The sequence below is a fragment of the Notolepis coatsorum genome (genome assembly GCF_963971535.1).
Source record: "Notolepis coatsorum genome assembly, chromosome: 18".
Taxonomy (NCBI): Eukaryota; Metazoa; Chordata; class Actinopteri; order Aulopiformes; family Paralepididae; genus Notolepis; species Notolepis coatsorum.
Genome location: NC_140182.1, coordinates 19,621,716 through 19,634,064, shown reverse-complemented (window position 1 = coordinate 19,634,064; position 12,349 = coordinate 19,621,716). Strand labels below are relative to the sequence as shown.

The 12,349-nt window shown below is 45.4% G+C and overlaps 2 protein-coding genes across 2 annotated transcripts in view; one reads left to right on the top strand and one right to left on the bottom strand.

Moving 5' to 3' along the window:
* Positions 1-1,155: 1,155 nt before the first annotated feature.
* LOC311245261 (uncharacterized protein) lies at positions 1,156-2,013 on the top strand (the record flags this gene model as incomplete). The annotated part of the gene is made up of 1 exon (XM_084335097.1): positions 1,156-2,013. The coding sequence occupies one exon, from the start codon at positions 1,156-1,158 to the stop codon at positions 2,011-2,013; it is 858 nt and encodes a 285-aa protein (XP_084191223.1).
* A 3,949-nt stretch (positions 2,014-5,962) lies between these two features.
* Positions 5,963-12,349, bottom strand: part of LOC311245652 (uncharacterized protein) — an 18,755-nt gene continuing 12,368 nt past the window's right edge. Inside the window, exons 5-6 of the mRNA XM_084335584.1 lie at positions 9,652-9,776; positions 5,963-8,429 (exon numbers count right to left, since the gene is read on the bottom strand). Of these exons, the coding sequence (XP_084191710.1) occupies positions 8,253-8,429; positions 9,652-9,776 (302 nt within the window). The 3' untranslated portion in view covers positions 5,963-8,252. The remainder of the gene's footprint in view (positions 8,430-9,651; positions 9,777-12,349) is intronic.

Here is a 12,349-nt window from a genome sequence, read left to right as displayed (position 1 = left end):
TGGCATGCGCTATTATCGGACCATAACGTAATCTACACTACTTTAGTGAAATATCTGTGAAGACAATGTCTTGTAAACGAATCGGTGCCACAATATGTTTTTCAATATTAAGCCAGGGGGCCTCAGAATTTAAATTAAACCAACTCAACAGAGGACGAATTTCTTTCTTCTTGATATTATTTTTATTCAATGTTTTAACAGATAAACAAAGCAGACAGGACAGACTAAATCAAGACATCACAGCGACAAATTTAAATATATATATACCCTCCCCCCTTCCAAAAGAAATAAAAAAAATGTAATAAAAAAAATTGAACTCAAACATGTTCCGTTGTGATGTCACAGTATGATGTCGTAATAGAACATTCTAGAACATTTGTGATGTCACAGTATGATGTCAAAATAGGACATTCTAGAACATTAGTGATGTCACAGTATGATGTCATAATAGAACATTCTAGAACATTTGTGATGTCACAGTATGATGTCGTAATAGAACATTCTAGAACATTTGTGATGTCACAGTATGATGTCGTAATAGAACATTCTAGAACATTTGTGATGTCACAGTATGATGTCAAAATAGGACATTCTAGAACATTAGTGATGTCACAGTATGATGTCATAATAGAACATTCTAGAACATTAGTGATGTCACAGTATGATGTCATAATAGAACATTCTAGAACATTAGTGATGTCACAGTATGATGTCATAATAGAACATTCTAGAACATTTGTGATGTCACAGTATGATGTCATAATAGAACATTCTAGAACATTAGTGATGTCACAGTATGATGTCATAATAGAACATTCTAGAACATTAGTGATGTCACAGTATGATGTCATAATAGAACATTTGTGATGTCACAGTATGATGTCATAATAGGACATTCTAGAACATTTCTGATGTCACAGTATGATGTCATAATAGAACATTCTAGAACATTAGTGATGTCACAGTATGATGTCATAATAGAACATTCTAGAACATTTGTGATGTCACAGTGTGATGTCATAATAGAACATTCTAGAACATTTGTGATGTCACAGTATGATGTCATAATAGAACATTCTAGAACATTTGTGATGTCACAGAAGAAGAAGAAGAAGAAGAAGAAGAAGATCTCATTTTATTCACAAGAAGAAGAAGATGAAGATCTCAAAAAAGCTGTCTGCCAGGAGAGGAGAGGCGGTGGTGGAGCAGAGAGACAGGTTGTACCCAGACCTCTCTGAGTGGACCCAGAACCTCAAGAACCAGCCGGCCGCCGTGCCGTCAGCCCCACCATTAATTTCAAACAATGCCCAGGTTGTCAGGCTGGAGGAGGAGAGGAAGAGGTCTGCTGAGCTGCAGCAGCACAGAGTGGACGTCAGGCTGGAGGAGGAGAGGAAGAGGTCTGCTGAGCTGCAGCAGCACAGAGTGGACGTCAGGCTGGAGGAGGAGAGGAAGAGGTCTGCTGAGCTGCAGCAGCACAGAGTGGACGTCAGGCTGGAGGAGGAGAGGAAGAGGTCTGCTGAGCTGCAGCAGCACAGAGTGGATGTCAGGCTGGAGGAGGAGAGGAAGAGGTCTGCTGAGCTGCAGCAGCACAGAGTGGACGTCAGGCTGGAGGAGGAGAGGAAGAGGTCTGCTGAGCTGCAGCAGCACAGAGTGGACGTCAGGCTGGAGGAGGAGAGGAAGAGGTCTGCTGAGCTGCAGCAGCAGCTCTCCGCTAAGGACTGTGAGGACGAGAGGATCGCGCAGCGCCAGTTGCGTAAGGGTCTGAAAGAGCTACGCAAGGCCCGCGACCAAATCAGCAGGCTGGAGGCGGCAAAGCAGCACCCGAGCAGTCGCTTCTCCGAGCCCAGCTCCTACAACAGGCTGGAGTTTGACCCCCTCAGCCCCTCCTCCTCCTCCTCTAAAGTGGGTAACCTCCTGGAGACGAGCTTCCTGGAGTGTCCACAGTGTCACGCCTCGTACCCAGCCATCGAGTACCGAGAGCTGCTGGACCACCTGGATTACTGCTTCACCTGAGCCAGGAGCCGTACGCTTGTGTGGAGGAAAGGATAGAAATACCACCTTTTTTGTTGTTTTGTTTGTTTGTTAGTTTTCTAACTTGCCAAGACCACTATTTTTTACTTTGACTCTCTTGCTTTGTTATTATGACCTGTAAGGTGTCTTGAAAGGCGCCCCCAAATAAAGTTTATTATTATTATTTTCTGTGGTCTTCTGGGTCTTTTGGTGTTGCTGAGCTCACCAGTGGGTTCTCTCTTTTTAAGAATGAAGCAAATGGTTGATTTAGCCACACCTCATTTTAATGCCTAATAATGGCTTGCTTCACTGATTATTTCATCTATCATTTTATCTCCTCCTTGTAAATTAAATAACGAGGGAATAACACACCTAGCCATGGAACAGGTCCCTTAAAAAAGGCACATCTAGAAATATAGAAATCATTTTAACAGGCTGAGAGCCTGTACTTAAAGCATGTCTTGATTGTTTCATTTCAAATCCATTGTGGTGGTGTAGAGAGCCAGAATTATGAAAATCCGTGTTCATGTCCAAATATTTATGAACCCGACTGTATATTTGCAATCCGATGGTAATTTGGTCAAACCATTTTGACAGACTAATAACGCTGTGGCTGCCCTGTGCAATCTTTAGCTATGGATAGCAAGTGAACTGCAGCCTGTTACTAATCTTGCCAACGTACGTTGCTAAAGTTATCAGTGTTGGTTGCAGTTGGGGATTAAATGCCTTGCTCAATGGCACTTCAGTGGTTGGTATTGAGGGACAAGGGAGAGCTATTCATTCACTTCCCCACCCAGATTTTTTTCTGCCTGTCCAGGGGATTGAATCGGCAACCTTCCGGTCACAAACCACCTTCTCTATCATTTGGACCTGCAGTTATATAAACAACTGACTAGAGATTAATTACTTACCCTTTTTTTCAAGTCCTCCTCCTTTTTTCTTTGTAAATTTTCCTTTTCTTTAATTTTCTCACTTAGTTTCTTCTTATCAGACTGTTTCTTTTTCTGCAAAAGGTAATAGAGAATAGTGTTGGTGTCTTGAATTTCATCAGCAACGAGTAAATAATTCCTCACTAATGTTGGCTTAGGGTGACCATATTTTGATTTCCAAAAAAGAGGACATGCTGGCCCCAGCCTCGAGATACTTAATGATACTTTGTACAATCGAAGCGGGCATGGCCACCTTCATTTCACTATGTCTTGTGTATGTACTGTACTATATGTGATGAATAAACCTCTTGAATCTTGAATCTCTACTCAAAGTTTACTCAAAGATGCCTTTATTGTTTTAACCTCTTAACATGCACCCAGAAAAGCGGCAATTTTTTTTTACTTGAACTTGAGGACTGCATACTTTTTTTGCAAAGCTTATCTTTATACGTTATGCTTATAGCACATGCATAAGCCTGGTCTCTTTTGAAAGATAACATTCTGAAGTTACTAATGCAAAAAAGGAAAAATCACTTTTAGTGCTAATGAAATAGAGTAGCATATAGGTCTGAACTTGAGTTGAACGTGAACTTGTGTACTCACATTTTTCTGCAGTGGTTGCAATATCCTAAATTTAACCACATAACATGCACCCAGAAAAGTGGCAATTTTTTTACTTGAACTTGAGGACTGCATACTTTTTTTGCAAAGCTTATCTTTATACGACAGAGTACAGCAACTTGCAATGGGCCTGATCTACAAGATACACTACACGACCAAGGTACCCATGTACATGTCAAAATACTTCCCAAAGGTCAGTGAATACCACGACCACAACACCAGAGGGAGCTCCACAAATCATGTAAAACCCAGATTCGGCTCAAACAAGGGACTAAACACGTTTCGCAATTATGCCACATCAATGTGGAACGCCCTACCCAAAGCTGTAAAGGAATATGAATCACTACCCACCTTCAAAAACACTCTCAAAGAACACCTACGGGAGACTGCAATTCAAAACTGGCCCCTACAAATGTCCTAACCCAGTTGTACAATAAAGACCAAGCATGGCTTTGTCAGTATTCCAATGTACCCAACCCCCCCCCCCCCCCCCACCTCCAATGTACAGCCCCACCCAACCCCACCCCACCTACCCAACCTCCTCCAATGTACAGTTTCTATGTCAAATGTATGTCAGTATTCCAATGTACAGTGTGTCCCCCCCCCTACCCAACCCCCCCCCCCCCACCTCCAATGTACAGCCCCACCCCACCTACCCAACCTCCTCCAATGCACAGTTTCTATGTCAAATGTATATACACTCTTTTTCTGGATTTTTTTTAGTATCACAAACAGTACTGTATATTTGAAAATCTGTTATGTCATAAATGTATAGATGTAGCAGTACTGTCTATCTGTATGTCGTGTGTGTCATATGACATCACTGGTGGCCATATTCAAACAAATGTACTCTCAATAACTGTCAAACTAAATTAACGTGTACAAAAGTGTTCATGTTTTTGGGATATGTGTGAGATTATGTGCAAAATACATCAGCATTGCTTTTTGGAACTGTATTATTGTACGCCTTTTCTGAAGTGCCCCCTTAATAATGTGTGTGGAAACCTTTACTATTTGAAGAACCGTTTGAAACCTTAAAATGGTTTTCACTGCTATTAGTAGAACCATCAGTGGTTCCATATAGAACTTAGTGGTTCCAAAGGGTTATTCAGTACCTCTGTGGTACAGTACTGTAATGATTCCAGGAAGTACCATTGATGGTTCTTGTTCTTGGTACTGTCCAGTTTAGAACTATTACTGATTCTAGACTTTGGAAGCAAGTTGGACGGTGATAACCTAGGATCACTGCTCTCTACTCTCTAACTCCAACCTACTCTCTGCTCTCTGCTCTCTACTCTGTGCTCTCTGCTCTCTAACTCCAACCTGCTCTCTGCTCTCTGCTCTCTAACTCCAACCTGCTCTCTGTTCTGCTCTCTGCTCTCTAACTCCAACCTGCTCTCTGCTCTCTAACTCCAACCTACTCTCTGCTCCCTGCTCTCTGCTCCCTGCTCTCTGCTCCCTGCTCTCTGCTCTCTGCTCTCTCTGCTCTCTGCTCTCTGCTCCCTGCTCTCTGCTCTCTGCTCTCTTCTCTCTGCTCCCTGCTCTCTCCTCTCAACTCTCTGCTCTCTACTCTCTGCTCTCTGCTCTCTGCTCTCTGCTCTCTCTGCTCTCTACTCTCTGCTCTGCTCTCTCTGCTCTCTGCTCTCTCTGCTCTCTACTCTCTGCTCTCTCTGCTCTCTGCTCTCTCCTCCCTGCTCTCTCCTCTCTGCTCTCTGCTCTCTGCTCTCTGCTAGTTCGGCCAGATAAACAATTAAAATATACTAATTAAAATGGTTGGACCTGTGAGATTTGTACTTTGTACTTTGTATAGGTCTGCATTTTAAATGTAAGGAGTAAAAAGTATGTTTTTTTTCTCTGAAATGTAATGGAGTAAAAGTACAAAGTATACAAACCTAATACTACTCGAGTAAAGTACAAATTCCCCAAAACAGTACTTAAGTATTGTAACGAAGTACAATTACTCAAGTACTTTACACCCCTGGTTAACGGTATATTTTTTTAATGATTCATTACGGTATAGATTAGGTTAACTGGAGCTGCGTATTGCTGGCTCTCATATTTGCGAATGCAACAGCGTTCACCCTGATGTAAACAAAACAAGTCATTGATAAGCGACGGCCATATTAGACACATAGCCATAATTTAAGATATAGTTTATGCATTTGCAAATATGAGAGCTCTGTCATTGAAGGTGATTGTGCGGGCGCACGCGATAACTGGGGGCGATAAGGGGGGCGTGCTAGCGTAGGGTCACGTGGGCTTAGTGGCCAATCAGAGGAACCCGGAAACCGAACAGCGTTGTAGAAGGCATAGACTCACCCCCCCCCCCCATCCCTCCACCTCTCCCCAGACTCCCCCATTTCACCAGTTAGTAAACACAGCCCCTCCCCCACCACACAAACTCAATATAGGCTTCTTTATTGACACAACAAATGTACATTCTTATTTGTGAAAACATTGTGCTCATCAACAGAACAGTAAACAAAATACAACAATGCCCTCTCTGGTTCTCTCCTCTTTCTTTCAATTAGTGCCAGTGTCCTGCGGGGAGCGAGGGGGAGGAGAGGAGGTGGGGGTGGGGCGTAAGGGGGAGGAGAGGAGGTGGGGTTTGGGCGTAAGGGGGAGGAGAGGGGGTGGGGTTGGGGGCGTAAGGGGGAGGAGAGGAGGTGGGGTTGGGGCATAAGGGGGAGGAGATGAGGTGGGGTTGGGGCATAAGGGGGAGGAGAGGAGGTGGGGTTTGGGCGTAAGGGGGAGGAGAGGAGGTGGGGTTTGGGCGTAAGGGGGAGGAGAGGAGGTGGGGTTTGGGCGTAAGGGGGAGGAGAGGGGTTGGGGGCGTAAGGGGGAGGAGAGGAGGTGGGGTTGGGGCATAAGGGGGAGGAGAGGGGTTGGGGGCGTAAGGGGGAGGAGAGGAGGTGGGGTTGGGGCATAAGGGGGAGGAGAGGAGGTGGGGTTGGGGCGTAAGGGGGAGGAGAGGAGGTGGGGTTGGGGGCGGAAGGGGGAGGAGAGGAGGTGGGGTTGGGGCGTAAGGGGGAGGAGAGGAGGTGGGGTTGGGGGCGGAGTCTCCCACACCTTTATTGGACCTTGCTTTGTTTGCCTATTGGACACGCTGCCCCAGATAATGGAAGGCACATAATGGGGTCTACGGGGGTTCTGTGATGGTGCCTGTGAATGGGGCAGAGAGTCACGCTAGGGAGGGATGTAGATGTGCCAAGGGACACCCTGCCCTCCTCCTCCTCCTCCACCACCCATCTACCTACCCTCCAAAGAGATCGGAGCTTGGCAACAACAAAATGGCTAGAATTGGGCTGCGCGGGCTATTGTTAAGTCCTGTCGTAATCTTTGTGTATCTCTGTACACACACACACACACAAACAAGCTGTGGGATGTTGCAAACATGTTGCGTGCCAGTGAGATGTGGGACCGATTATTATATGCAGCCAAAGAGCTCACAGGTCTCCTCACTTAAACAATGGTCTGCTTGTGGTCTGTCGTATCGGGTTACAGGAAGGGGTAAATGGACTGCATTTATATACTGCCTTTATCCAAAGCGCTTTACAACGCTTTACGACCAAGCTGACCGGTGCCTGACCTCTACCCGCCCCACTGACCTCTACCTGACACTATCTCTCCTGCACGCTGGGTAAAGTTGTCCCTTTGTGGCCTCTATGACCTTTCACTCGATTTTAAATGTTACCCCCTCACCTCACTTGCGGGACCACTGATGCACACAGTTGGTAACATACAAGGATGGAGTGTAAGGACTTCTGGACATTTGCTTGGCGGATATACTGTAGTAATCTACTTTATTCACATGCCGCCATAATCGGCTAACCGTGATGACGGGTGTTCTGTTTTGAAATATATGACAGTGAATTAGTCATGTGAATATGGGTGTGATTTATGATTTAGATTCAGTCATAACATGGGAGTAAATGAAGTCCTCGGAAGTGGTTTCCCCACCCCTGCCTTGGTTTCCATTTAACACGGCTGTGAATCAGTCTCCATTCTGGCTAAAGAGGATCATTTGCAGCCTGGATACACTGGCTACAACCGGACAACTTTACCTCCAGAACATTCTGCACCTTGCTGCTCGTAAGGCAGCGTTTTTCTTTTTAACTACAAATAGGGAGCAATGATAAATCACAGAAGGTCCGTTTCTGGTGGGTGGGTTCCCACATTAAAACGACCTCAGCTACACCAAGTCTCACATTCCTCCCTCGTTCCACGCTCTTCTGTCTACTGTCACCTATTCTGTCCAGCTGTGTCCGTGAGAGATATCTACTCTAGTCCTACAGTAAGTACACGCCACCGTTCCGTAGATATCCGGGGGTATTAGTGTGTGGATTCCAACGGCTGTTAAAGGAACACGTCTAGTAGCCAACAGACTGGTAACACAGCAGTGCAGATCACAGGGTTTTCTCTCTTAAAGATACACACAGGAACAACGCATGCAAAGAAAAACAACTATTGACGATGCAAGAAACTGACGGCAGAATATATCGCATGAAACAACAGACGATAGAAGATTAATAAATGCTTGTACGAATGTATGGCTGTGAATATAATGAGGGGTTTGGGTAGGCGAGTGAATGGGTGCACCGTTGGGTTTCTGTTCCTGGAGAGCTTGTGAGAGAAGGACGGAGCGAGTAGCGGGAGTCATCCCAGTGGCGACGTAGTGGGGGGGGGGGGGCTTTAAAGGTTCCCCTCCAGGATGACTGTTTTTAAGTCCGCGGGGCAGTTGATGGTGAAGACGGTGTGGGTGGTGTTCCGTCTCTCCACCAGGCTGGCCACGGCCTCGCCCAGGTCCAGGTGGTTCAAGAACCCGGGGGCCATGCGCTCCGGAGGGGCCACGCCCGTGTCGATCTTCACCTGCCGGGACCAACGGGATTGGGGGAGGGAGGGAGAGAGAGAGAGAGAGAGAGAGAGAGAGAGAGAGAGAGGGAGAGAGAGAGAGCGAGAGAGAGAGAGAGAGAGAGAGAGAGAGAGAGAGAGAGAGAGAGAGAGATGGATGGAGAGAATGATTAAAAAGGGCGCCTGCTTAGTGAGGGTAAATATACTGTAGGTGTTATTTTTTATCCTTTATTTATTCAGGGATGTCTGAATATTACGATTATATTTCAAACAAGCCCTGTTCAAGATAGATATGACAACATGTACTTTCAACAATCTCAGGCAGTGTGATTTGATGACATTATCGGATGCAATTTTCCTCGCTTGCCTCGTTTCGATTTTAAGAACACGTCTACATTTGAATAACAACCCACAAATCACTTTCAATGAAATTCCCCTGTAGTAATTCCCCAAGGGTTCTGGCCATCCCACGGTCCCGTCAGAATGTGTGGGTGTGCTGCTGCATCAGCCCCAATTATGTGCAATAGTTTGAGTTTCCCCCCAGAGTACAAGATTAGCAGAATCTGTTGGTATGTTTTCAACGCCTGAGCTGGGATGTAAAACTTCATGATCTACACTCCATCATCATATCATCATTCATCATCATAATAACAAGCTAATGCAATGATGCGGCATGTGAGCGTTGCCTGTATATTTTATAATATCTTTTTTTTTATCTACTTTTTCTCCCATTTTCTATTTTTCTCCCATCCCAATTTCGTATCGTCCAATTCTACCCTCCCCTGTCTCGAACGCTGTTAGGCCATGCGGCCATGCCTCCCACAGGCCGGCTGCAATGTGGACCAAGCCTTGCATCACGTGTCCCCTCCGGTACTCGAGGAAGCAGCCGTCGCATCTTTTCACCTGAACAGCGCAATCTCTCAGCGGCGGGAGTCTGCGTGGGAGAGACACGCCGCCCCCGTCGCTTCCTGATTCTGCTGCGCAGGCGCACCAACCGACCTGTAGGAGTCGCTGTCCACAACGTCCGATCCCCACCCATCAGCTTCCCACCCCCTAATACTGCCAATTGTATTAGTATGAACGACCAGCCAAGCTGATAGCAATGTGGAGAGCTGGGCTCGAACCCAGTGTCTCCTGCATTGGTGGCGAGCGCCTTGCCCACTACACCACCTAGCCGCCCTATATTTTATAATATAAAGCAAATGATTTGACTTTCTTCTAAGAAAGCAGAAGTCCTCACCTGGTTGAGTCTGCAGGGCACATCGGGGTACTCCTCTCGTAGGACCTGGCAGAAAGCCAGGGTGCTGGCCGCTCCAACCGTCAGGAACCCTGTGCCTGGCATCAGCAGCTTCTCCCCCGCTCCCCCTGAGGCACAGAGCAGCCCGTGTCACTACTCACTACCTCCTGATGACACACTCGTGTTATTAGCCACACAGTGGGGCCGGTTGGGACGAGACATGACAGTAGAGTGTGTGGCCCTTGCTCTGTCGGGAAGGCGGCAGCCAGATCTGTTACCGGGTTACATGCACAATAACAATACTCAACCAGTAGGGGGCACTCAGGTTACATTGTATGTAATTGTATGTAAGTTAAGATAAGTTACGGTAAGTTTTGTTCCATTTGCTGTTGGGGTAAGTACAGTCCTATATAAGCACTTCCACTAGTTCACAGAGAATAGGTTTACATATTTAATGGAAATATGAGGGATTGGGCGGAGTTGCAACAGAAGCTTGGGGAGGATGCACTTGGAGTGTACACACTACAGCTCCTGGGAAGGTGCACAGGATGGAGAGAGAGAGAGAGAGGATGGAGAGAGGATGGAGAGAGAGGATGGAGAGGATGGAGAGAGAGAGGATAGAGAGAGGATGGAGAGAGGATGGAGAGAGAGAGGATGGAGAGAGAATGGAGAGAGGATGGCGAGAGAGAGAGAGAGAGAGAGAGAGAGAGAGAGAGAGAGAGAGAGAGGATGGGCAAGGGAACTGACTGTCAGCCGATATCAGGTAACAATCTAATCGTTTGGGGTCAGTGGATATAAATTATTGAGATATAATAAATGTTTCTCCATTACAGAGATCAAGAGTCTTTGCTTAGGCGGCTGGGTGGCGCAGCGGACATTGCGCTCGTCACCAACGCATGAGACACCAGTATCGAATCCGGCTGTCTGCGTTGCCTCCGTTTTGGGCCGGCCGTCATACTAACTCAATTGGCAGAGTTAGCGGGTGGGAAGTCGATGGGTGGTAAAAAGTCTGGACGTTGTAAACAGCGACTCCTACAGGTCGGTTGGGGCGCCTGCACAGCAGAGACAGGAAAATGGCGGGGGCAGTGTGAGCCTCCTACACGTTACTCCTCGCCAAATGAGAGTCCGCGCTGGCAGGTGAAAAGATGCGACTGGATGCCTACACATGTATCGGAGGGGACATGCGATGGGCTTCTATCCTCCCTACAACCGGCCAGTGGGGGGAACATGCGAGCAACGATCAAGACAGGGGAGGGGAGAATTGGCACGGCTAAATTGGGATGGGAGAAAAAATTGAAAAAAGAGGACAAGTGGATAAAAAAAGTTTCTTTGCTTAGATTTTTGGACATGTTGCATGTGTTTGGTATTAGATTTGAGGATTTAGAGAAATTCTCCAGTACCAATATTCTGGTTTAACCCCATATCCAACATGCTCCCTGGACGTCTAAACTTACGTAAATATACACTAGGCTATTTTCTAAGGCTGCACAATTCTTTTAACGCCACTATTTTTTTTACGCACGATTAACATTTAAAAACAAATATATATATTATTATATATATATTTTTTTACTAGACTTCACTCAGATGTATTATTGATACTCTCATTGATTTTACTAGACTTCACTCAAATGTATTATTGATACTCTCATTGATACTATGTTTGTTTCTGACTCAAAGTGTGTGAGAGAGAGAGAGAGAGAGAGAGAGAGAGAGAGAGAGAGAGAGAGAGAGAGAGAGAGAGAGAGAGAGAGAGAGAGAGAGAGAGAGAGAGAGCGAGAGAGAGAGTGAGAGAGAGAGAGAGAGAGAAGATGGGGAGAGGGTGAGAGAGGGGGGGTGAGAGAGATGAGGAAGGGGCAAGAGAGAAAGAGAGTTGGGAGTGTGTGTGTGTGTGTGTGTGTGTGTGTGTGTGTGTGTGTGTGTGTGTGTGTGTGTGTGTGTGTGTGTGTATGTGTGTGTGTGTGTGTGTGTGTGTGTGTGAGAGAGAGAGAGGGGGGGGGGGGGGTGAGTCCTCAGCCCTTGTGTGGGTGAATGTAACAAGTTCCTAACGTTTTCTTTCCCCTATTATTTCATGCACACTTTATTCATTTTTAAAAATTATTATTTTCTCTTAAGTTATTCTGTGCATCACACTGTTTTGAATTTGATGCAAATTTGCAATGCATGAGGGTCATCCTTTTGTGTTAAATGGCTGCATAAAGCAAGCATGTGTTGACTCTCATGTTGATAAGAGTATTAAAACTTGAAAAATATCTGTTTAAGGTAGATTTAGAACAGATAAAAGATATGCGATTAATTAGCGATTAATCACGATTAACTATGGACAATCATGCGATTAATCAGATTAAATATTTTAATCGATTGACAGCCTTACTATTTTCATTTTATGTTAGCTGTCATTTAGGCTTGGTACTGGCATTGCTTACTAGGGGTGTAACAATACACACATTTTCAGATTCAATCCGAATTTAGATTTTGAGGTCACGATTCGATTCGAATTTTCAATTCTTTATGCGTTAAAATGTATTCATACAGCTCTGATTATAGATTACATGGTTTGAAAAACAGTATGCTAATAGCAACAGCCATAACATACCACCAGTTAAACTGAGACAGAACCAATTTGAGACCTAGGAAAGAGAATGAGAGAAAAAATAAATATTTTTTTTCCTTTTCTTTTTTAAATTCTGTATTGCTAACC